This window comes from Serinus canaria, chromosome 1, assembly GCF_022539315.1.
Source record: "Serinus canaria isolate serCan28SL12 chromosome 1, serCan2020, whole genome shotgun sequence".
NCBI classification, from domain to species: Eukaryota; Metazoa; Chordata; class Aves; order Passeriformes; family Fringillidae; genus Serinus; species Serinus canaria.
Genome location: NC_066313.1, coordinates 47,610,633 through 47,637,979, shown reverse-complemented (window position 1 = coordinate 47,637,979; position 27,347 = coordinate 47,610,633). Strand labels below are relative to the sequence as shown.

The 27,347-nt window shown below is 37.3% G+C and overlaps 1 protein-coding gene across 4 annotated transcripts in view; it reads right to left on the bottom strand.

The window, feature by feature from the left end:
* Positions 1–9,064: 9,064 nt before the first annotated feature.
* Positions 9,065–27,347, bottom strand: part of PDS5B (PDS5 cohesin associated factor B) — a 99,895-nt gene continuing 81,612 nt past the window's right edge. For 2 of the 4 annotated variants that reach the window (XM_050973074.1, XM_050973081.1), the window contains 10 exons: positions 24,820–24,934; positions 24,340–24,472; positions 23,409–23,528; positions 23,017–23,079; positions 20,633–20,778; positions 18,450–18,555; positions 14,588–15,030; positions 14,395–14,496; positions 11,417–11,558; positions 9,065–10,579 (listed from right to left, as the gene is read on the bottom strand). In XM_050973074.1, coding sequence (XP_050829031.1) covers positions 10,544–10,579; positions 11,417–11,558; positions 14,395–14,496; positions 14,588–15,030; positions 18,450–18,555; positions 20,633–20,778; positions 23,017–23,079; positions 23,409–23,528; positions 24,340–24,472; positions 24,820–24,934 — 1,406 coding nt within the window. In that variant the 3' untranslated portion in view covers positions 9,065–10,543. The remainder of the gene's footprint in view (positions 10,580–11,416; positions 11,559–14,394; positions 14,497–14,587; positions 15,031–18,449; positions 18,556–20,632; positions 20,779–23,016; positions 23,080–23,408; positions 23,529–24,339; positions 24,473–24,819; positions 24,935–27,347) is intronic. The other 2 variants (XM_050973083.1, XM_050973085.1) reach the window with 2 other exon arrangements.

Here is a 27,347-nt window from a genome sequence, read left to right as displayed (position 1 = left end):
AGATCTGCTGCCCAAACTATTCAGTCCCCAGCCTTGCATCGTGGTCAAAGGTTCTTCCTGTACAGGGGCTTATTCATGGTGGGGCTTATTTCCCATGGGTGCTTATTCAACTTCATGAGGTGGTCCCATTTCCCCAGGACTCTAGGCATCTCTATGCCAGCATGCTGACTGTCCCCATGTTCTGTCAGCTGGGAACCTGATAAGTGAGCACTCTGCCACCTCCTCCAGGTCACTGATAGAGGCATTAAACACAGCACATCCCAGGACAGATCCCAGACAGTTCTTACTGGCCTTGAGGCAGAGTAGCCCTGGAACCACTGCTCTCAGTGTCCACTCATACCTCTTAAGCCAAGAACTGGGCTTTCTACAAGTGTAAGAGAAAAAAAAAAAACCCATGTTTTAGTATCAGCAGCCAGAATATTCATTCCCTGTCTCATCTAATTCAAATATGGCCTGGATTGAGACACTTTATGGATGACCACCTGGACCAGCCCAGGATGGAGTTCAGCTTGCAGCTTCTTACCATCCCAGGAATTACATCTTTGTCCACTATTGCATATTTAAATCTTTGACTGGCAAAATAATTTTGACCAATGCCTGTTCTGTATCTGTAACTGCATGTTCCTCTCTTGACCTCTTGCTCCACCTCAGCAGGAAATCATCTAACCCTGCATCCTGACTGGGCTTGTATCCTCCCTCGGATACAAGCTCACAAACTTGAGAGAACCCCATTGCCAGAATCTAAACCCATTGCCCATTTTCTTTCAGTAACGTGACTTTATACTGTTTCCCTTCAGCAGAGAGTGTTGTGTGACTTGGTCATCACATGACTGTCCATGCAGTGTTCAATGAACTTACTCCTCTTTGCAGAGGACTGAAATACTTTTGATTTTTTATTTATAGAGACACTTTCTCAGGAAGTCACCCAAACACTACCAATATCAAATTCACTGCATTACTTAAAAAGGTCATGTGAATCGACATTTTTTTTTTTGTGATATTCTCATAGGGTTTTAAAAGTATATTTACTCCCTTACTCCATTGCATCATTTTTCATTTCTGAGTTTTCCTCTTGCAGAGCTCTGGCTCTCAGCCACAGCAGATCTGTGCAAACAGGTACATGTTCCAGTGATGGGGAAATGAACCTTTGTTCTCAGGGCCTGTTTTTAATCACTGCTGTTATCAAAGCCTTGTGGGCCCAGGAGCATACAGAAATAGCAGAAAGCACCTGCTGATGACAAAGCAGGCAGAACTTTAGGAGTTTTAGTCAGTCTTTTTCTTAAGATAAACCTGGTTTTCCTTAATTGTATTTGTGTCATTAGACACTACTAACACAAAGGAACAGTATAAAAGTGGAAGGAACATGGCAGAAACATCAAAAGAAACAGAAAGGTATAAAAGATACAAAAATGCCGATTATTTTTATTTTTTTAGCACATGAGACTTTCCTTCTGAGGAGTTTTCCATGGCTACTGCCAATGTTTTATTGATCACAGATGCTGCCTGTTGTGTAGAGCAATAGTCAACTCCACTCTCCCATGAGGACTTCTCCCTAGTTTGGTAGCTCTCCCCTTCATTGTCACTATTTCCACAGCAGTCTATACCATATGAGGAAAAGTAAGAACCATGGTTCAAATAAGAAAAACAATATACTATGCTTAAGTCTTGAAACCTTGTTTTCAAACCTTTTCCAGCACATTAAAAATGTAAATGTGCAAGAGGAAAAATAAAGAGGCACAACTCAACAGGCACTGGAGTTCTTACAAATAAACATTGCCACAGCTGTGCACAGAAGCCAAGACCATGGAACACCTGGGTTTTTCAACACATACTCCCAATCTGACCTTTCTTAAAAATGTGCGCATGACAAAACTGTTGCATTTCAGTTTCTGCTCTGTAGAAGATGATAATATCAGATGTTTCAGAAGACTAACAGCAAGAATGGCAGAAAGGAAGCAAATACACACATCTGCTACTTTAATAACAATGGTTCCTACCTGGTTGTATTTCTCTCTGTCATGTGAGACAGGAGAGTTCCCCTTGCCATACACAAAGCTGCCATGTTCTGCATTCTCACTCCTCTCATACTTAGCATTTCAGCACCTCTCAGCTTCAGGAATGTGTAGGCAAAAGATACCAAATGACAGAAAACCCAAGTAGCATGCTCATGTCTCTCAAAACTCACCCACCATGCATACACCAACTAACTAATGCTTTCTTCAAGCGAGTTGGCCTGCACTCCCATTAAATATTACATGACTTTTAGTGCAGCTGGTAGTTTAGCAGTAGTTGGCTTCTGCCTAGCATAGGAGAAGGTTCTCAACAATCCCACCATGCTGTGTCATGTCAGGGGCCAGATGACCCCCGTGAGTTCACATGATGGAATTTGTGTGGTGAAATGCAAATTTGCAAGAGCATGGATGAGGCTGCACGCAGGTGTACAGGGGATAACCAGAATACAGTAGATCCTCAATGTTTCAGAAGTCACATGAGTCCAGGCAGAAGCCACTCTGATCACTCCCCTCTTAAAAGTATCTCCCAGAAGGCCTGGACACAGACTACTAGCCTGTTGTACAGCCACCGGCTAGAAATAGCAGAACACCTGGGCAGAATGCCTGCAGGGGAAGTGAGCAGCTGAAGATGTCCAAAAGTCTGAATTTATGTGGTTAAAAAAACCCAAAACAAGAAAACATTGAAATCCTTTTGATATCAAGACCATGACAGACAAATTACACATAAAAGCAAAAGGCTCACAAGAAAAAGATTTAAAGATTTGAAGTAATTTCCTGGCAGAGATGAAACTCCCACTCCTTTTAAAATTAATACAACACAGGAATGGAAAAATGTGGCTGAAAGATGAGAGAAAAGGATGTGAAGTTTAGTATCTCCCTACGTCTAGCAGAGGTAATGGCTATCTGGAACATCACACTTCATTAACAGGAACATGGAATCCAGAGATTCAAATAGGAGATCCACTGTGAGAAGCCCTCCAGCTGACTCAGTCATTCACCCCAGAAATTTTAACTGAGGAACACTCGGGCAATTGTTACCTTTATAACAAAATGGGACAATCCAGCTACTTGAACAACTATTTAGAAGTCCTCCTCAGTCTTGAAGTTAGATAGGATGGTGGGTCCTAAGCAGGGATGTGTACAGTACTAAGAACTTCTTTTTCTTGCATAAACAGAAAACAACACAAAATAAAACAATGGTCCAAATTCAATATCAAATAGTAGCACAGAAACTAAGATGACAAAGTCACAAATTTTGAACATATTAATGAATTAAGCATAGATTTAAAGTGTTCTCATGTTACATCAAATATTTTATCTGAAGTAAATATGATAGCACTAAATGACAGCAATTCGGTGTCATGGCCATCTCCCACTTAACTATTTTGTTTAAATGCAAAAGTTGAAAACAGGCAATGGATGCTGACCAGATATTAAATAACAGTTATAGAAAGATAAACAATAAAAATAACTGAACAGCTTCAGATGAAAACAAAATTAGTTTTTAGATCCTTACAGAGATTAAACACTATCCCACAGAGAATGGGTGTAATATCTCATAGCCCACGATCACACACTTGTCAGGATAGCACCCAAGTATATAATCATTAAATATTGCTGAAGTGACACATATTTCCTGAGTAACTTTTCCTGTTCTTTCCATGACTACAAAAAATGGTTTGGCAAAACTTGATCTTCCCTACTGCAATAGTCTTCATTTTCTTTCACATTCCTACCAAAGACTTGTTTCTTCCCTAATACCAGCAGCAAGAAAGAGTGAATCTCTCTGTATTATTCCACCTTTTGACTTAGAAAACAAAGTGTATTTGGGAACACATAGTTGGCTACTTATGTTTCAGGGGAGTCCTTACTTACCATTTCACTGGATAACACAGGCCAGATTTTGGAAGACACCTTCCTAATTTTGTTGAAATACTATTACCTATAACCTTGGAAGGAGCTTGGTTCACCAGATATTGGGAAAATGAGGTAACAAAATGTAGCAGCATTTCAGCTACTACTACTGCTCTTGTGAATTACCAAACCTGCCCAAACCTTTTTCAATACACCCTGCAGTCCAAGGACTGCTTTTGCTTTACAGCTCGATGCCTGTGAAATATGCAGCACAACAGGAGCATTTAGAAACAAAGATTATCTCGAGTTGGAAAGAAACCATAATGATCATCAGGTCAAACTCCCTGCTCCTCAAAGGACTACCTAAAAATAAATTTAATAACTAAGAATGTCACCCAGACACTCCTGAACTCTGTCAGGCCTGTTGCTGTGACTGCTTGTCTGAGGAGGCCATTCAGTGACCAAGTACCCACTCAGCAAAGAGCCCATGTCACAAACAGAAAGATTCAGAAACCTGCCTGGCTGGGGCCCACTGAAAGGAATGAAAAGCAGCAGTGACAGGGCATAGGACTCACACTGTCCTGTAGAAGAGGACATCCATATGTGAAGGAAGGGGAGAATCAACCCAGACTGCTAAGAAAGTACTGATATTAGTAAGGAAGAGCAGATAATCAGACTTTCACAAAATGCTGCTGAGAAAAGAGGTCACATTGAAAGATTGAATGAGAGGCACTGTAGGAATCATCATTCCAATGCTTAAATGCTGCTATCTGCAACGTGGACCTGGGCAGGCTGCTGCTATTAGGCAGCTTTGAAAGCTCTTGTTTCCCAGTGGCTCATACCTTGACCTCTTTTGCCCCAGTTTTAGTTTAGCACATAAATGAATGCTGCCCTACTTCCTACCTATGGAGGTTAGAATCCTCTTTTGCCAAACTATTCCAAATTCCTTACTAATGACATTTGCCCTCAGCAGCAGCCATTGCCCCCTTTCCGCAAATGCTCCTGGTATTAGTCTCAATTCTATGCATGTTCTTACACATTTTCCTCCAAATTGGAGAAAGCAACATATCCTTAGTTCTCCTCTCTTAAATAAATAATAATAATAACAATGATCACCAGCTTAATTTTTCCCATCTCAGCTTTCATCTTGAGTGGAACATCAAAGATCAGCTTGTATCAAGAGACTGCATTCCTACCTCATTTATGTGCTGATTCCCTACTCTTTACTGATCTCTCCAGCACCTTTCAAATCAATAATCCCTAATACCCCACTTATTACTCAACCACACACTTGGCTCCACTGTTGTTTTTTCATCACCTAAACCATAGAGATTATAACAGAAGATAATTAAACCAACATTTATTCATCTTTTGAAATTGTCATTGAAGGATGAGAGTAAATGCCTTTTGGGGAAAACACAAAGGCAGTTTCTACTGCCTTTCAATGTCTTGCAGATCCAAAGACTCCAGAAAAATGGTGATGCACATCACACTCATGTAACATGTTATTGCATCTATAGGTATGGCTATAAAAAATACCCAACAAAAGCCAACCCCCAAAAACCTCTTTGCTTTAAATGAACACCTTATTATTTTATTAAATAAGGATTAAAAACTCTTCTCTTCTTCGAAATATCTTTAGTTTACAAGAATTTAATTTTGCTAAATAGAAATATACTATAAGGAACACAGGAACCTGCAAGTTAAAAGTATATCTACCAAAAAAGCCAGCTGTTACGAACCAGACTATTTCAAGGTGCTGTGATCAAGAAGAAAGCTGTTTTACATTATCAACTTGTCTTCCCAACACAGTAAAGAAAAAGCTTTTTAGGATAAGATTGTTTCATTCTAACACAATCTTCTACACTGTAACAGCAACTGAAGTCACCACTATTGATATTGCTACTAAGTTCTCATGTTCTCTTACACTGCATGTCACAACTTGTGCAACTGTCTTCTACCTATAGAAAAATAATGAAAAACAACAATATTGACACAGTATTACAGACATGTTATCTGAAGCCATCAACTCACTGAATCTCTTCAGAACCACTAACAAATCTGTGACCTGCAATTTCTTTTTTAATAACAAAATTACTTCCAAGTAAGCAGGGACAGTGTTCAGTATCACTGCTCTGATTTGCAAAATACTGCATTTCTTTGTATCTACATATGTGAGGTAGGATACAAGTATGGGAAACACAGCTACCAAATCAAACACCTTATGTTATCCATCCTTCAAAGAACCCGTATGTTAAAGTAATTCCAACATACTGCATCACTACTGAAATACTTATTTGCAGGGGCAGAAATCTGTATTTAGAGGCTTTGTTTCTCTCTTATGTCGATATGATGCTGCTATTTCAAAAAGAATACACAACATACATCTTCATTACAGAAATGAAAGTGCTACTAAAAACCACATCATGACTGTACTGAGGTATTGAAAAAATGCAAGCATGAAACCTTTTCCTTACTGTACACACTGTACAAGACCATGTTTATCCTGTCCACGCAAATACAGTGGCACTTGGGGACTACTGTGAAGGGACTGGATCTTTTAGACAACAGAATCTGATGAACTATAAAGCAAATTGGGTGGAGGTTTTTTGTCTGTATTTCTTTACCAATTGCCAACATTCAGCTTCTTACTTTTCCATGATCAACAAAATAGCAGAAGCTGTACTGTACGCAATGAAGAGGGCATCCTGAGGGTGTAGGGCAAACCTACTGATATGTCAGGAAGTTGGCTGTCTGTGGAAAAGAAATCACTTCAGCCAGTATTAGGATACTGCACCTAAATTAGTAAATGTCTTTTGTAAAGGTAACATCCAACAAAGATGCATGGACTGGAATGGCAATCTTTGAGCACAACAGGAAAAAAGAATCCATGCAGATTCTTCTACTCTTCCTGATGGATGATTGGTCTTGGTCAAGTGAATTTTATCATTTTGGTCATTACATAACCATCAGAGTAGCAGGATGGCCATTTAGAACTCATCTTAGTCATGTGTGTTTGCTGACATGAGGTCTTGATCAAACACAGTGGCATACCTGAACGTGTCTCTTTAAAAAGTATTTGTAAAGTATGTACTGCACCTACTTGGATGAGGCAGAGATGCATCCATCTCTACACTATACAACTATAAACAGAGGCAAGTCTGTAAAATTATTCCATCCACAAACTCAGAATTTTGCTTATTGCTGGTGTCCTCTTTTAAGATCCTCGTATCCCCTGTGTGCTGTGAGAATATTCAAACAACGTTCTTGGGTTTGCACTTGTATTTGCACAGGATGACTGCATTTAAGAATTAACCCCGCAAAGTGACAGGGATAAGTATGAATGATAAGTAAACTTGCAGGATCCAAAACCTACTGTGTGCGTTAGCAAAAGCAGATTTGGATAAACTGTCAAAACCTACACATGCAAAAAAAAGCAGCAAGAAATCTGCACACACCCTTCTCATGTTTGGTGGTGCATTTTCTAGAGTATCAGATGACAAATGCTATGCCAGAATAATGTATTTAGGATTCAAGACTTAAGTTTTTTGCAAGTTACTCACAAACTGAGCATATTCATTTTTGGTGAAAATGTCTTTAATATTAGTATCTTTTTGTAAACTAATATTTTTGTTCACAGAGATCCAAATGTCAAAACAGCAAGTGTCAAAATATTTGAAAAGGGGTTCAAATCTGCTAGAAAATAAAGTCAATTGGCAGAGTCAAGTATAGTTAATACAGGATTCTGATTATCTGAGGTGAAACAGGTATAGTCACATTAGAACTTTCAAACACTTTCATGTTTCCTTCCTATTAGTGGGTTAGCTAGGCCTAAATATTCATTATCTCAGTCTGTGACAGGTAAAAAACCACCAGTGCTTCTCGAATCAGTGAACTATTTTTAAACACTAGTATAAGGATTAAAATCCCTGTTTGGATTTTGCACATGAACTACAGATCACTGAAAGTTTCCTGTTGCACTGCAGCAAAAAAAGGGAAATGTAACAAAATATTTATTTGCTGCAAAGTACAGCAAGATACTTTGGTAATCTCACAAAAATGTCATACTGGAACTTGTTACAGTGAGTTCAATTTGATCTTTTAATGTAATACAGTACATTTTTATAAACTTAACATTATCATTGCAGAAGAGCATGCTAACTGAATGTTAGCAATTTATCTTTTATACATAATTATAATCTACTGTAGCTATGTACGCAGATCTCAAAATGTTAGTACATAAAATATTCATTTTCTTTATATGAGATGAGAATGAACTTAGAAGAGGTTTGAATACAAGAATGACATATTTGCTGTGCCTATTTCTCAAGAAATAATGATTTACACATTATTACCCAAGAAATCAACATTTAAATTGCAAAACTATAGTTTAAATTTACAATAAACATTATGATCAGTTATGGTGCATCAATATTCCATGAAGTTTAACCTAACCATGTTTATGCACATAAAGCCTCAAGAGTCTGCAGCAGTTTCAGCATTACTTTTTCATATTTTTGTATAAAATTGACTTAAAGGTAAATCTTCCATAAATGTTTCAGTGCAATTCTGTCAAAGAGGAAAATACAAAGCTAGCTTTCAATCATTTTATACCATAAAAAAACCCTCAACAACTTGCATTTGCACTGCTGAAGCATAAGTAAGCCAGTTCCGTTGTGCCAACTATTTCAAAGTCAATTCACATCAACCATAACTGCCTTTCTAGTGAGCATTTCCCCCATATCTATAGGTATAAATGTTGAAAAGCTGAATACTGGAAGAAGGGGAAAGTTAAGATGAGGCAGAATAATCTAATTGTTTATAATACTTTTTCCTAGTGGTACCAAAAATTGAGTAATGAAAAAATTCGAAGGGTTGCTTGTTTTATTAGTGATCTTACAGTTTGGAAACTGGTGAATTTGTGGTTTAGTATTATCCCTTCCTATAATCTTTACAGGCAACTTTGCAACAATAACTTATTGATGGATCATGTGAAAACGCTCCATTATTCAATGAAATAAAATTTTCTTAGGTTAGAAATTTATTTTTCATGTGTTGTCAACTGTAGTGAACCAGAGGGAGAACAGCACCTGAAATTATGATGCGTGCTTGGCTAAGCAGAGTATAGTAACTGATATATTTTGGTTCAGAAACAGTTTGTAAACTGTTAAATTGTATACAGGATACTGCTCTATGTATTTTGTTTCTTTTGTTGGTTTTTTTTTTACAGATTATAACTAAAAAAACAAAACAAAAAAACCCAAAAAACCCCAAACAAAACAAAAAAATACAAAAAAAAAAAAAAAAAAACACCAACAAAAACCAACCTCTCTCTATTGTAGCACAAAATAAAAATGGAGCTTCATTTAAATCTTGAATACCTTGACCGTAATAACTGACAGCTGGTTATTAAACAAAAAATTTAGCTCTTCATACCAAAAAAATTTGGCTCAAAAAACAAAAACAAAACAGAAAGGTACAATAAACTCTCAATAAAAGGATTTCTCATGAGGCAACCTACCATATACTACTGCTAGATACGAGTTTCAAAAAAAACATTACATCCCATTTTCAGCACATTTTTCATAAACATGCAACTTCACTATAAAATACAAAACACTTGGCTCTCAAGAACAGCTTTATAAAGACACACTGCATCAATAAAATTTCTCTTTGTGATTAACTTTACATTGTAATAAGAACTGTATTTTCACTAATGTTTATATATCAGATTTCATATTATAATGTAGTAATAATTTGCTCTTTGTGAACATCATGTTCAGAAGGAAATATCTATACACATTAACATACTAGACTATTAAAAACTCAGTTACAGAATTTTATTGATACAGTAGATTAATAAAAACTGATAGGGGAAGAAAAAATGGGTAGGGTATTCAGTACATTATTTAATAACACACTTTTAAAATTAAAGTATTTTAAATCCTTTTTGAATTTTCAATGCCACTACGAGTCCAGAAAAGTCTGGTGTCAATACTGAGGTGTAAAACAAAACTTCTTTCGAAATTTGCATCTCTTGTATTATTCTATCCAATATTGTTCAACTGTAAAAGAAAGTAATTTAGCACCTCTGATGACAGGTAGGTGCCTGAAGGTAAACACTAGGTTATATTCGTGAAGGAAACAAAGACTGTTTTTTCTTCTTCTTCTTCTCCTCGACAAATAGTGGCAAAAGAATGTGGCACTATTTGTTCAACTGACTTGTTTTTCACAGTTAAATGTCAACAAGAGTACAAATACGAACACTGACAGATATTGCTTGAGATCAATTTTCAACAAACTCTGTTCTTTTTTTTAACTCAATCGATCCAATAAACAGTGGGGTACTGTCAGTTTAAAGCCGCAGATAAAAGCTATACAAGCACTTTATAAGTCAGAAACATTAAAAAAAGAACTATTTACAGTTTTCTTCTTTAGTTCATATCTCTACAAAGCCAGCGCACATTACACTTCACAAAAATCCACAGTTACTGATATCAACATGTGTGTGGCTAAAGCTTGTGACCTAGGGACTGCAAATGCAGGGGCAGTAAAATAGGTTTTGTCTTCTCTTCAGCAACCCCATTTGTGCACTAACAGCTTCATTCAGTCTCAAGCTTTATATTAAAAGCATTCTTCAACCCTTTCACCTGGAAGGCTGGTAACTACATGCTCACTCATCGTCTTTCCCTTTTGGAAGTTCTGCGACGGACCTATTTGGAGAAAAAACATTTTAAACGTTTTTTACTGAAAAATTCTGGAAAATTCAAGAACAAATACATTTTATAATGGAAAAAATGCTCAGGCTCACTCAATAATGTTTGAGTATCCATATGCAGTGTCATTCATTACTCATTTTGTCACAAGTACAAGTCTCAGTCAATGACAAACTTCATTTACTGAGCCCGCATCCTTAATGGAATTTGCAACAATGCAGTTTCCTTTCTCAGGGTTTTCATGCCCTCAGATGTTCCAACCATTAGATTTATCCAAAAGTGTGAAGGCATTCTCAGTTCTAGTGTGACTAGTAACATTGCCAATGTATTTGTATGAAATAAAGGTAAAAGTGAACTCATTTTAACATATGCTGGTAAGAGGAAGAGATCAGTTTAGGATTCTGTTCCAAGACTCCATGCTTATTTTCCAGTACTATTCATTTTGTGTGTCTGTTTTGACAGACAAAGCTTTTTAAAGAAGCTTTATTCATTATTAAAATCTAGATGAGAAGAATGGCAGGAGTTACCTGGAAAATAATTCCCATTAGATGCTACACAATTCTGGCACACAGATATGCAAGGCTACACATGACAGAATCTTCAAGATACTTGATAAAAAATTGTATTTTCTAGGACATGCAGCTTCTCTAGGAAAGTACAGTGCAGCTGCACTACACAACAGTGGCAGCTGACAACCACCCCATTCATTTTAAAGGAGGAAGGTTAAGTTCTAAAAACAAGAAGTCATTCTAAGAAGAGAGGCCATTGTCTGATCATCAATACACAGAGAACACCACAAAGACTCGCGAAGAAAAGCTCAGGCATTTCTCTTACATTGATTGTGGAAACTTCCTCTTCTTCCATTACTTCTTCCTGGGGAATATCATCACTGACAGGTGAACCACTCTGAAACACATCCATCTCTTCACTGGATTCATTCTCTTTACTGGCTGCTTGTTTAGAACGCCCCGCACGGCTACAATGAGAAGAAAAATAAAGATAGCTTCACAGCACCTGTACATCTGCAGTATCTATGTATAAACTGTACAACAGAGCAAACATTCCAGTTCACAAAAACAGCAGCCTCACCATTTCATGTTATATAATGCTGCTGTCTTTTACACCTGTCTGGTTCATCCATGCACAGAACTGATGTGAAACTAGGAGGCTGGACAATTCCATTTGATAACAAAATTGTTCCACAATAGAGGCCCAGGAGCACAAAGCTGAACAATTTTACCTCTATAGACATGGCAGATTTTTCTCTTCCGTGCCATGATACAGGCCAAAATAGGTTGACACAACACTAACCAGTAAACATGAAAAGCTAAACAGCCAGAAACTGAATATTGTTTGTTAGTTTTCTCTCTATTCAATTTCATGAACAGATGTACTCTACTTCTCCAAGACTTCTTGCACAACAAATCTGAATAACTGCATCTATGTTTCTTCAGACCTAGAAGAACCTATATTGCTACCCATGAAATTAACACCTAAAATGCAAATCTTCCAAGCTATCTTAGGGATAACCAGTGTAACAATATCTTAATCAGGATAATCAAGAACAATCAGTCAACAATATCTTAAACTGTCTGTGTTGGTTATGGGATTTGTGCCAGAAGCAGAAAGCACCCATTTGCTTAAAATGAGAATTAGCCAACACTCCTTGCCTTTAAACAAAAGCCAACTACAAATGTATCCAAAACTCCACAGTCGCACCCATATTACAGTAGCACAATTCAGAATCAAATCACTGAACGTCCCATTTACTGCAGGTGCAGTCTTGGTGCACCCAAAGTTGGTGACATTTTGGTTGAAATGAAAACCAGAGACTCAGTTCCAGGCACACAACAGACAGACTGCAATCTCCAGCGGGGGACAGATCCAAAACAATCGTACTCTGATGCCATAAAATCATGAAAGTGGTAGGAATTTTCAATCCTGAGAACCAGTTAAATTCAGACAAAATAAAATCTCTCAATTGCATAGCAATTAGAGTATTTCCAAACCAACCAACTTGCCATCCCTTAACACAAATTAGCCCAGCTCAAGTCCTCCAAGACTGGTAGAAGCAATGGAATTGAAAAGGAAGCAGAAGAATTATTCACCTGTTCATGTGTGCTAATTGGTAACACAATTTGCTATCAGAAATAGGTTATGCACTACCACCCACAGGATACATCATCACCTCATACACAAAATCCCAAATTCTTATGCCAATTCCACTCCCAAGGAGCACAGAAAGATTTAAGCATTTGGTATAAATATATTTGTCTTGCGGAACATGATGCTAGCTCAGTCTATCAACTTTCTTCAGTGAAAACTGATGTAGATGAGTGAGAAAGGCTTGACTACAATGCACTTTGAAGACTGAGAAATGGCTACTGTCTCACCTTTTTCTTGCAGATTTAGAAAAAGAACAGTCAAAATATGGGTGGTCTGATAAAACAAACAAACACAACCCACTTTTTATATTTTAAATGAAATCTAGAATAGATCCAACAACTTTGAACCCTGAGAGCTGACAGGAACAATGTACATACATGTGAATGAGAGCTATGCTTGTTACTGATTTGGGGTAGTGATATAGTTTACTGTCAGCTTAAAATGGAGTAAAGAAACATACCAACTTCACAGAGAAAAGTTATTTAAATATTTAGTAAAAGGCATGTTTGACAAACACCACATAGCACATCACCCAACAATAACTTGTTGGTTTGTCTTCCCTGCATGGCAGTAGCAGTTTCCAACTCTTGTTCTACTGCACATGTAGTAGTGACTTCTGGAGTAACCAGCCAGTGTTGGTCCTGTGTTTCTGGTTACAGAGTAAAGGAGAAGCACAAGTCTGACCTGAGGCAGCAAAACTGGAAAGGTCAGGATGCATGCAATATGCCAGATCATGTGATCCAGAGTAAACCCAGAATTTGAAATGAGGGTACAAGCTTGTTCAGGCAAGGTTCTCCTGCAGCGGAAGATCCCTGGTTTAAGGCAAGTCAGTACACTATGCTGCCAGAGAAGAGCAACGTGATGCCAAGCCCAGAAGCCAAAAAGACAATAGAGATATCCAACAGTGTCAGACAGTAGATGTCCCCAAGAAGTGCCCCAAGGAATTTATATCAGGTTTTAAAAAAGTAAATATTCTCCATGAGCTGAAGTTTGATACAAGTGGTGCACCTTGTGCACCTCTGCTTACACATATTATCTATACATGTACAGAAAAGTACAGATACCTGTATTTTCCTATAGCAGGCACAAAAAAATGAAGCTAGCCAACGACAAGTTTACCTTCATTTGGGAACTTAATGCACTTCAGAATGTTCAGAAGCTGCAACCCTTCACTGATCACAACACATCTTTTCCACATGAAAATTATTTAAGTGGATAGTAAGAAGGCTACAAATTAGAAAATGAACATTAATTTAAGGAGAATCAGAATAATTCTCCACAATTCTGTGTCACCATAGTAACAATTTGATTCTTCCCTGCTATCTGAAACAAACAAGGCCACTTTCCTGTCCTTTAAGTCCTAATAAAGCCCTGTCTTCAAGGCCTTTGCATGCTTTATTGACTTTTCTCCTGAAAGAGCAAAGCTACATAGGTGCTACCTGAGCACATTAAAATTACTTACAACCTCCTGCTCTGTTGTGAGATGCCCTAGGAGAAGCAGCTAAGGAAAACATTTTAGAAATAACAATAACAATTTATTTTCTTAACTGTCAACTACAGCATTCTGAAGTATTTTCAGTAAAGGTTTGCTTGGGGGCACAGAGGCATTATTTAATTTTCACTAAACACAGATTTAGAAGACTTACACTTTTTTTTGCTGTGCTGGTGGTGTTTGTGACGACCTTCCTCGTCTTTTCTGTGGCGTAGACTGTGCTGATTCAACTGTACTAGTTTCAGATGGTTCTGCTCTGTTTTGAGGAAGACCCAAATTGCAAAGCATCAAATTATAACTGATGTACAAAGATACAAATCACACAACTTACAAGAAGATGGGCTTACCTCTGCTGTGTTCTTTTTGATGTCCTATTTTGCCTGCCTTTTGGTTTTTGTTCAATGTTTTCAGTTTGCCTTTCTTCCTCCTCCTCCTCCTCTTCCACTGCAGCTGCCGGCGGTTGTTTTTTTTTGCTCCTTTTTGATGACTTTGCCACTGGTTCTTCCTTTGGTGTTGCCCCATTATTTGTTCTGGTAGGGCGTCCTCTTCTCCCTTTCTTTGGTGGACTGTTCTGTTCATCCTCACTTTCTATCACATCTTCTTTTAGTCTTTTTTCCTCTTGCCATTGTGTTTCATCAGCTTCTGATACAACTGCAGGTCTCTTCCTTCCCCGTTGACTACCTCTAAGCTTCTGCTCTTGACCCACTTTATTCAGGTCATCTATGCTTAGCTTTTCTTCTGAATCTGTGATAGTGGCTTTCTTCCTTCCTCTAGGCTTCTCCATCTCTGACTGAAAAGGCAAGATTGCACCATTAAATTAAAAAATTAAAATGCCATAATAAACAGTCACATGTAGAAGCTTCCTCCAACAAGACAGAGTCTTCAAATTACACAAGTTGTCTCAGATTGTTTACCATATCCATTTCAAAAACATTTGTAAAAATATAAGCACACACCTACATATAAAATACCAGACAATGGGGAAAGATTATTTGAAAGGTGAGTAGTTAAAACCCTGAAGTGTGTAAGGCCTTCCTCATTTGTATCCTCTGCTGTGTCCAACACAGTAGGACAGAACATCCATAACTGCATTTCTACCTAACAGGAAAACATAAAGACAGAGAAGATCAGAATTGCCAACTTGTGCCTTCACCTCTTGTTGTGAGCTGCAGGGTGCTAATGCCTGACTCCTGTGCTGGCACTGGCAAGGCACTAATACAGAAGACAGTGGGCAACCTGACTTTACAAGCATAGAAGGAAGCACAGGAATTAGTGGTAGCTGCCAAGTCACTTATTGTCAGAGCTGTACCAACATTTGCTCTGAGCAGCAAAACAACCCACCTCAGCCTTAAAACAAACAGTTTGGGTCAGAAGAGACCTCTGAAGATCATCTCATTCCAACCTGCCATGTCAACCATCCTACCATGGGCAGGGACACCTTTCACAAGAGCAGGTTGCTCAAAGCCCCATCCAACCTGGCCCTGAACATCTCCAGTAATGGGGCATCCACAACCCATGTGGGCAACCTGTTCCAGTGTCCCACCACCCTCACCTTTCTTATGTCCAATCTAAACCTCACCTCTTTCAGTTTAAGACTGCTGCCCCTTGTCCCATTACTACAGGACAAGTCAAAAGTCTTTCTCCATCTTTCTTACATGTCCCTGTCATATTGGAAAGCCACAATAAGGTCTTCCCAGAGCCTTCTCTGCTTCAAGCTAAACAATCCCAACTTGCCCAACCTTTCCTCTTAGAAGAAGTGGTCCAGCCCTCTGATCATTCTTGTGACATTTCTCTGGATCTGCTCTAACAGCTCCATGTCTGTCTTCTAATGGGGACCTAGAGCTGGACACAGCACTCCAGATGAGGGTCCCAAGAAACATCAAGAATCCCCTCCTTGCCCCACTGGCCAATCTCCTTTTGATCAGGCCAGGACACAGTTGGCTTTCTGGGCTGTGAGCACACATGGCTGGCTCATGTCCTGTTTCTCATACACGAGTGACCCTGAGAGTCCTTCTCTGCAGGGCTGCTCTCAATCCCTTCATGCCTGAGCCTGTATGGATACTGAGGATTGCCTGGAGACAGGTGCAGGACCTTGCATTTGGAGCTCTTGAACCTCCTGATGTTGCCCTGGGCCCAGTCCTCAAGCCTATCAAGGTTCCTCTGGATGGCAGCCCTTCCCTCTAACATATCAACAAAGGTAGAACCCCTTCTGACTCATAAGGTTTGAAAACATTCATAGAAACTGTTCCTTTTTCTCTACATGCTCTAGTTTTCTAAAGAGCACAAAAACAGTGCATAGGATTTCACAAGTGCATAAGATATGCATAAGTGCATAAGATTTACTAGGGCAATATCACCCCAACCAACCCTCAGAAAAATAAAAGCATAAAATATTACCCATCCACCATTGCATGGGTGACTCTTTCATTTCACATCATGAAATTATCCAAAAGTCCAACTATTTATACTATTTCTGTTTCATACCAGTGTTTGTTTCACAATAACACTACTGTATTTCAACGCATTTAATAGTATTTGCCATGTTGAAATTTCATCTATATAATCAGAGATACATCATTTAAAACCTGAATGAAGGTTTTTTTTCCCCCTGTACATCTGCCTTGCAACATAAGTACAGGTCAGCTTACATATTCATTCATGTCTCAAAAAACCTTTTTCAAGAAAAGCAGAAAGAAAAATCTAGGAAGAATATGAGGATAAAAAGGAAAAGAAATTGAAGGACAAAAAATTACCCAAGAAGAAAATAAGAAAAATGTTTGAACAATGATGACATCTCCTGTCAGTTCATGTCTTCAATGACATTCTTGTTATTCTCCACTTTATTTGCTTTTGCAGATGCACATCTGTCACTGCAACTCCTTTTAGCCAGTAAGTAACTGCTGCCAATTTTCAAAGTAAAGTTTCTCCCTGGGGCTAAACAGTGTCCCACAACCTTAGAATTAAGGTGCTAATCCATTAATCTAAGGTGTTAATCTGGACAAATATCCTGAAGAGCAATACCTTTAGAACATGGACCTTCTGCTACCCAGTTAAAATCCTGCTTCTCAGTTAATGCTTGTTGAAATCTGCTCCCCATCTCCAAAAAACCAAAAATAAATTCTGAATCCATGATCTTGAGCAACTCACAAATTTGAAGTGGAATGATGCTCTCAAAAGTACTCAAGACAATGACTTGTATTTGCTTTATCACTGAGCTTTCTCAGTAGTTACCAGTTCAAACTAATGCTTCGAAATATGAGCTGCATGCCAGGAGCTGTCTGGACTCTCAGACTTTAGGGTTTACAGAAGTGTTTTGGAGGTTTTTTTTTTTTGACCAGAGATTCCATATTTTTCTTATTTAGTTATAAACTGGTTTGGTTTTCCCACAGTATAAGATAGTTATTTATATTTTGATACAAGCACAAGTTCAGGAATTTTTACTAGACAGTAGCTTATGTCCCAAGAAACCTAGAAAATGCACCAGAAAGACATAATGAGAGAAAAGAGAAATGTCAGAGACAGTAAAAAGAAATAAAGCAGTAGTGACATCAGATACAGGACATCTTTAATGCAGCCTAGAAAATCCAATTTTAGCAAATCTCATCTTATTATTTTCTCATGCATATCCCAAATACTACCAAATTCACAGACTGCCAACTGCTATTAAGGCACAAAGAAGTGAAACTTACTAGTGGTAAGGGAAATTATTATTTTATTTTACCTGTTTTTAGAACTACAATTATATTTTTCTTCTGTGGTTTATTTTTCTGTATTCTGATACAGGTATAAATAGTTCTTAAGGTAATATTTAGGCTGCTTGCAACTTCTTTTACATATTAAAGCACTACATCTGAGAGAGATGCTTTATATCCTCATTAGGAATGTTTCTTATTACTAAACTACAAATATATATATATCCATTGGTAAGAATTAGTAAGGATAATACCATTCTCCAAAGCCTCTGTAACCTCAGGGACATGATTTTGTAGTGGACTTCACTCCTCCAAGTTAATGGCTGGACTCGATGACCTTTAGAGGTCTTTTGCAATCTATATGATTCTATAAGAAACAGAACCTTTTTTTCATTGTATTTTCATAACCAACTCTAAACATATTTTCTAGTAGTTTAAAATATCAGCTCAGTTTCATGTTTCAACATATTTTTTTGAATGATCTCAAATATCATCACATGAATTTTTAACAGCTCACCCTTACAAGATCAGAGTCGTCCCTTTTGTCAGTTTTCTTTCCTGGTAAGGGTGAAGCCAGCGTGAATTCTTCATTTTCACTGTGGTCCATTTCAGTACTGTCAAGTCTAGGATGAATAAACATATATTTCCCTCATTACTATAATACATTGGGCAATCACTAAAAAAAATGTTAAGGACAACAATTTTCATTAAAAAAATCTATTAATAAGCCAAGAACAATTTGGCAGAAGGAACCTTTCACTGTGGGTACTAGAGATATCAAGTATCACAAGCCACATCACCAAAGTCTCAAGACAAATGTTTGGATCAAAAGCACGTTCAATTTTCTTTTTTCACTGGGAAAGATAAGCAACTTTTTTAAAAAGAAGTGTGAGTTGCAAGAGTAAACCTGTTTGCATACAATTGCCTACACTTTCCTATAGCCATCAAAAATTCCCACAGACACACCAGCCAAAGAACACACATCTTCCTATGGTGAGGTTTAGGCAATAAAACAGCAATTCAAATTTTCCTCTGATTTTGCAGCAGCAATTTCATTTTTATTTCAGTTTCTATAAATGTAAGCGTGGACAATAATGCCTCCTGCATATGTAAAACACTGAGACCCACAGATAAAAGGTAATGCACAAAAGCCAATACACAAGTCATTTAATTTCATCTGCAGAAGCAAGATTCTTTAAAACCAGTGCAGTTTTATTAGTGAAAAAAAACCACGCTATGTGTGGAAATGAAAAGTGGTATTCAAACACACAAACTCAATTCCCTGGCCTGGGCATTGCATAGTGAGTGAAAGATGTTCTCACACTCCTACAGATGTACAGTCTGAATTAACTGGGATGCAATGGGAAGCCTAGGTTTTATACATCCTCTCAAAAGATGCAAATCTGCCTGTACATATTCAGACAGACTAAACTGGAAATATCGTGCATCCTGAATCCTTCCCATCCCTTTTTTTTGTCTTTGGCATCTCCACCCAAAATACTAATCCCTTAAACTTAAGTGAACTGGAGAGATCTTGAAGATGACAGAACATGTTAGGCTGTGAGTGCAGCATTTTTTAAAATTTGATCTCAGATTTGTTTTGCTGGTTACACAGAAGAATCTGGAGTCCTAGAACCTGCCATTAACCATTAATTCAGTGCAGCATGTGAACCCACATGAACTGTAAGAAATAAGCCTTTCTGAGGCTTTCCGGTGGAGAAACATTTCTTGTAAAACACTGTACTACATTTTTAATTAATATTATATACTGAATAGTCACAGAAGTACCAAATGAGAAGTCTTAAATTCAAACATAACATTTCCTAAGTCTTGAAAAAATGTGAACCAGTAGAAAGAATACAAATAGTGGAGGCTATACAATCTCTCACTGTCCACAAAAAAAAAAAACAAACAAAAAACTAGCGAAAATATGATTTTCAGTTAAAAGAAAAAAAATGAACATAAGATACATAAACTGATGAATAACCTACAAAACTGACACAAAATAAGCTATAATTTTAAAGATAGATAACTGGAAGATTACTTATATAGCATTACAGTGCACCTCTCCATCACAAAACTAACCTAAAATCCAGAAGTATTTGTCTGCAAAGTCTAGCAAAGTGCAGCAAAGGACTCAAGGAAGTCATGCAGGACCACTACAATGGTCTACCAGTTCTCCCTGTGGGATGTGGGTGGGATGTGTTTGTAGCATTACAGCCAGGTTTCCAGGGACTGCAGCTGTGTGTACACACACACACACAAACCCCTGTGTACGTGTTGGGGGTATATAGTTATCTACCTAAAACACACCCCAAAAAATCCCAACCCTGCCCTCAAAAAAATTAAAACATATGAGACTTTCCTTTTCTCCTTCAGCCAATTCTGGATGTAATTTGATTCTGGGGTTTGGGGTTTTTTGTTGTTTTGTTTTTGGGGGTTTGTTATTTTTTGTTCTTATTTGTTTTTTGGTGGGTTTTTGTTTGGTTGGTTTTTGTTGTTTTGGTTTTTTTTTAAGAAAACTTATTTCTGGAGTTAGAAAGCCATATTCATGGTTTCAGTTATACCAATGTGGTACTGTAACTTTACTTCAATGTAAGACAAAAGAATTCTGTCTTTTACTTAGAAAACATTATAGAAGTATTCAAAGTTTCCATTACAAATATTTGAAATATCAAAGATCCTTTGTTGTCTACCAACCTCCCTTTGATCCTTCCCGGTGAGCTTGGATTTGAACTGCTGCTGGCATTGCTTACTGTTTCCATTCGTGAAGATTTGGATTGAGACTGCTTGCCTGCTGACGAAAGAGGCTTATTAACTGCTCCAAGAACATTGGCTGCTTTGGGCTGAAACCAAAAATATATTTCCTTTATTTTAAGCTACACGTTCAGATATTGTTAACATGTACTATGCTTAAAATAGTCACAGATTCCACAATCATTATGTTAAAATTAACACAAAGTGATAAACATTTTCGTATGAAGGCTACAACAGACACCAGAAGGAAGCTGAGGGAGCTGCAATCAAATAACTAGCTGCCACCAAAGCTGGTATTCTTCTCTCTAGCCTTAGATTCTGTCCTCTTCTCATTGGTAGTGCTGCGTGCTCACCGGACCATGCAGTCAGGCACTGTGTCACTTTGTGTGCCGTTTGCTTCCTGCTGATTTATCTACCTGAACCAGCTCCCCATCTGCATCAGAAAAGCACCTGGCCCAGCAAAGCAGAAATAGCAGCACAACGGCCCTTTCAGCAAAGGAGACATTACTGGCAACCATGTTAGTTTCAACTGGGAATAAATGGAATCTCAAAAGCCAAATACCGTGGAGAAAATTCTGCTATTTCTTGCACAGATTTAAAATGTTAGGCTTTTATTAAGTGCTACAATTTCCAGACACTGGTGAGCTTCAGGTTATTAATTTAACTGGATTATCTTTCAGACCTGCCAAACGCCTCCAGCTCATACTAACTTTTGAGAGAGCTGAAAGAGTTCAATTATTCCTAAAGAGCATGCCAAACACCCATGTACAAAAATTTTCAGTTAAAGACCATTCCCTGCATCTCTCATTATCCATCTTCTCCTTCAATATTAGATTCTAACTATGTCTGCAGTTAGTGACAGCTACGAAAAGTTCAACATGCATATCATATCAGCCTTGGGTCTTTCTTTTTTCAGAGCTACACACCATGGAAGTTCTGGTTATACTTTTATAGAAAGAGGGAATTTTACACTTAGAAAGATTCATTCTGCACTGAGCACAAAAAAAAAAAAAAAAAAAAAAGCATATGCTTTCCAAAAATAAATAAACCTTGGAGAACTTAATCCAGCTTAACAATTTACTTCTATTAGTTTAGAACTAAATGTTAATCAGTGTATGCTGAAAGAGTTCAAAAGCAAAGAGATTTTCAAATTCACACCGAACTGGATTCCTGCTGAGGAGGGACTAAGAAGGCCTGCAAAAAGAGCTCCTCCCTTTCACAGAATCTACACTCAAAGCCTTCCTGCCCTCAATGTTATCTTCTTATATCCACTCCACTAACATTCACCCAAGCCAGTCTTCCACTCGCAAAAATAAGACTACCCAGACCAATTTTCATTTCATGCTCCTCTCTTGATAGTGAAGAAACTGAAAATTTTTGTGGTCAAATACACCTCTCCTGTTTGTTACAGAGTGTCAAAACAACACAAGAGCTAGAGTATTCAGCACTAGAAATTTAAAATAATATAGAAGTTAACTTAGAATTTAAAAGAATTTCAATTATGATCTATTCTGATCCATAAATGTTGACTTTCAATTTCTCAAAGAGAAATCTGCTTCTTTTCCTAGCTTGCACTCCTCCTTTATTATTAAGTTACTATCTGACAGCTAATGCTTCATTAGCAAAGTTAAGGGTAATGAAGATTTCTTTCTTTCACAAGGTAACAAATTAATGTTCTTTGTCATCTAGAACAGGATGCATTAATCCAGATGAAAACCACAGTTTCTCACTTCCTTTACCAGATATTAATTTTATCCTGAAGAGTACCTGGGTTTAGTTTTAGTGAAGAAAGAACACTGACAATCAACAGAATGCATATTCTGAAAGAACAAATTACAAAACTACAGAACAGTCAGTTATCTTGTAAGGTATTGTAAAATGGTATTCAGCTTTGCCTAAGAATAATGATGTGATTTTTAAAATTATTTCTGTTAGAGTTTTCCATAGCTGCCACTTTGTATGCAACATTGTGGACTTCTGCTGTCTAAAAAGGTTTTACCATTTTGTCATCTTGATAAAATTATATTTTGGGGTTATATTGGGGTGGTTTTGGATCCTCTCCTTCTAAAGGCAACGGGCTTTGCCTAATGTTGCCACCAGCTAGTATAGACAGCAGCAGTTTTCCTTTTACCCATCTCTTTCTCTATACCTAGAAACAATCGGTTCTCTTAAACATAGTGATTAATTATTACATGCTAGTTTTCTTCAAAAAACAAAACAACCAAAAAAACGCACAAAGAAAGCAAACAAAACTGTTACTCCAAAAACAAAGACAAACCAGAACACAACCACAGCACTAAACCTCAACCCCCCCATACCATACATACCTTTCCAGGGGTGAAAAAAGACTTCATTTCTGGAGGAAGATAATTTTTGGTGTTACTGAAATTCTGTAAAAAAAGGAGATGGGGGCAATTACAGCAATTATCAGTGAATGGAAGATAAACATTCTGGAGATTGCACTGAAAGATTTAATTTACATCATATATGCTTTTGATTTTTTAAACTAGAACAATAATACAGGAGTAGGGGGGGAAGAGAAATGGGTGTGTGCACATATATATATTTATGAAAACATATACATACATACATTTTCAACTGCAATGTAAGAGGGAGAAGTCTGAAGTTACAAGAAATATTTAAGAAAAACATCTGTGAATTACAACTAGCAGATATTTAAACAGACTTATCTCAAGAAAAATTAAATGCCAAGGTATACCTTGTCAGGTTGAGTAAAATATCTGGCTGGAAGTACAGGGTCTTTAGGGGATTCCAAACTGTATGTTGTACTCTTTGACATGATAATATTCATTGCTACATCACAGACTGTATATAGTTTCTGTAAATAATAAAATTTAAAAACCAGTTTATTGAAAATCCTGACAAAAGACAGTGTATCTTTCATGCACAGGACCACAAGAAATCACAGTTCACAAGCAATCATCTTAAATATTTAACACTAGCCTGCATCTTAAACAGTGTCTCTCAGGATATACTGAAATACAGATGGTAAAAGCAAAAGCATTGTGAGTCTAACAGTTGAAGACTGATGGTTTTCATGGTCTCCCTACACTTAAAAGTAATGCTTGCCATAGTTTCTGAGACAAAATTAATCAAATGAGCACACACATCCCACCCACCCACTATCCAAAACAAACGTGGGAAAAGCAGAAAAGTGACAAATCTGGACATACATGATGCTAAAATCCCCAAAAAAACAAAAAAAAAAAAAAGAAAAAGGTTTGATGCATGCACTACACAATACCAGAGATTTCTAATGTATTTTTATTCCTCTATTAAATTTACTCTTGCACTTTAGAAATGAAATACTAAAAAAGCACTTTAGTGGATGATTTAAATAGTAAATTTTATAGTTTGTATCTATTTAAAGTTAGTGTTTAGTAACCTTACTGAGACAGAAACAGAACTGAAAACTATTACGACTCCCTTGCAAATGTGCAAGAATTACTGAAGCACAGGAAAATAACTGCTATCTAAACTAAAATAAATATAATCATTACAGTAAGTATCTTTTCATACGTACAATTCTATTGAAAGACATTTTGAAGTTGGTGTATAAACAAAAAGCAACTCCTTCACATTAGCAGGCCAGAATTAAATGCAATTTTCAATCAAAAAGTATCACCTACTTCATTCATTTTTTGATCATCTGGTCCTTGAGCATCCTTGGTCTGTTTGATATTTTCTACCATTTTTCTGATAAAGGCATGACTGTTGTTTTCATTTTTAGCCATCAATATTTCCAGTATGAACCACAGGCACCTACGGGAGAAATACAGTATCCAGCATGAACCAAAGTACAAAAGAAATTCCTTTAAAAAGCACATTTGAGAACATGATGAAGTCCAGCTTTTACTAGGATTATGCATTTGAACCAGTCTAACTCTGAGAAAACAGTTCTTTTGGAAAAATGAAATGAAGATGCACAGAAGGTGAAGGGTTCCTCTATAAAATAACACAGAGCGCTAAAATAGCACCTATACTACTTCTCTCAGTATTTTACAGAAGTAACTGCCATCATTACACTGGACTGTGCAACAGAGTACAACAATGAATTAAAATTCCACTTAGAATAAAGTTAGAAATCACACTATAAAAAGTGGTCTTACTCTTTAATGTCCTTGAGTTGTTCAATGTCCTGGACTTTGACATAATCTGGGTCATGAGCTAGAAGATGGATAGTATAAGGAACAACATACTCTGGTAGAAGTGACAACAGTTTCTCTGAAAAGCAGAAGAAAGATGCATAAAAAAATTACATACCAAGAAGTATGCTTTTTGACAAAAGAGGAGAGGGCAAATCTTGAGGTCAGCATGCATTAAGATATAAACACACGTGGGCCTATAATTTCTCTATGATGTTTCATTTCATGGCTGCTGTCCACATGTTTCATGTGTGCAACAATTAAGACTTCAAGTATCTTTCACTCAGGGCTGCTTGTTTTCTAGCTACCTTGAGATACAGCTCCAGTTACCTCCTACTCCCAATTCTTTCCTCAGTTCAAAGCCTGTATTCTGAAGAACTTTGACAAGCAGACATGAAGATAGATGACAAAATCCATGTTGAATGCAAGATGTGAGACCAGCACAACTACAGGATAAGCTGCTATTATTTCTTTGGGCATTGCAGTGTGCAGCCTTGCTGTCAAGAGAACAAAGGTTTTCTGCATGGATTTCACAGTCAAATTGCCACAGTATCTGTTTCCAGAGGAGTGGGAGGTCACATGAAAGCTGTAACAAAGTAGTAGTGCACTGAGTTTGAAAGGCTCAATCCCACCTAAACAGAGCAACCCAACTCTACTGTGACATTCAAAGCACTCAAAATATTTTATAGCATTCTCTGAGAGTCAGAATCCTAAGCAGGACTGCAAGAAAGTCTTTCCTCCACCATGACAGTCCGAAGGCCTATCTCCCTTGGGGAGTAACAAAGGAAGGGTTGCTGCCAATGGTCTTCTCAGAGTTATGATCACAAAATACACTTTCTGTAGGGTAACAAAGTCCCTGACCAAAGCAACACCATGCAGCATGAACTCCAGCACCTCAGAGATCATCTTCCACAGGGGCATGGGCAGCAGATGGACAAGTTTTACACCAAAAGTAAAAAAAAAAACATTTTTCAGCAAACATCCACACTGCTGACTTTAGCCTGGTGCCTTAGTGAAGTGGGAGGACACACAGCACACCAAAGTTACTAAACCTGCACCCTGTGCAACAGGCAAGACAATGGTCAAAAGAAGGCATCCTGGTATTCCATGTATATTGCTATGGCACAAGCATCTGATCTTTAGTGCTTGTGGCAAATGCAATATCATAGTATTGACATGACTTGAATGTACACGTGAAGGGAAGAGGGAAATTCCCAGCTTCACTTTTGAAAAGTCACATTTTGTGACTGTAAGTGCATGACCAAGTCTGGAAAGATCTTCTTTCAGTAAACTTTTGCCTATACCATACTCAGTTATGAATAAGTCCAAACATCTGTAAATCATTAGACAGACTAATATTATTTGGAAACTATTTAAAAATACATTAGAACACTAACAATTTTACCTTCAATATGTATTCTTATGACACGTGCTTGACAAATATTGTGCACATCAAACAAAATACACCATTACTGCAGATTTTACATAAACTAACAAAGTAATTGCCATGCATACATCAAGTCTTAACCTATACCCTTCTTAGAGATATGTATAAATAGGGGTAATGCACAGTCTACAGAAAAAATATATAATTTATAAAATCACCCAATGTCCCTCTATTTCAAGCCATATTTATATAATTGAAATTCAGTATACTTTGCAAAGCAGTTTTTAGTGTGTTTCAATTGATACTGCACTATAAACTTTAAAAATATCCTTTTTCTTTGCAAGCACTGTCCTGCATTTTAGTCAGCAGCTGTTCACATTACTAAACAAAAATTAAAGATAGCAGGGAAGGAAAAGAATATAATTAAAACTTCAGAACACTAGCAAAATTGGCTTGCCTTAGATATGCCCCAGACAAACCAAACCACTATTATTTGTACTAATTAGCATCTTCAACAGAATGCCAATCAAGAGCTCATAAACTCAGTTTTTCAGTAACTTCCTGCCTTGGAAGATTTCTCATATAACAATAATTCCAACTGGGTCTGGAAAATAAAATGAACTAGCTCCAGAACAAACAGGGAAAGAAAAAGTATTGATACATATTATATTTAACCCTGTCATGACAAAAAAACAGTAGGGAAAATAAAATATAAATTTTATCTAATGAAAGAAGATCCTTCCTGAAAGGTAGGGTGGCTTTCCTACCAGCACATAAAACTACATGTGCCAAAACCCTTCACAAGAATGCTTTATGAGCTTTTAGGAAGAACGCTAGTTTAAAAAAATTAATCTTTACTCTTGTAATTTTTCTGCTTACTGACTTTCAAGTAAAAGCCCATCACGAGAACATAAAAAATGTGATGCAAGACACGTCTCTACCCAGATGAAACTAGTAAAAGATACACAATCAAAATAACTCTCTTCTTGAGTGGCTTCCACTCTGAATAAAACTTAGAGAATTTAAGAGGGCTGAGAATAATTCCTGCCAGCCTATAAAAAGCCAGTGTGGAAGAAAGAGGTGTTTTACTGTCTGGTACCAGTCC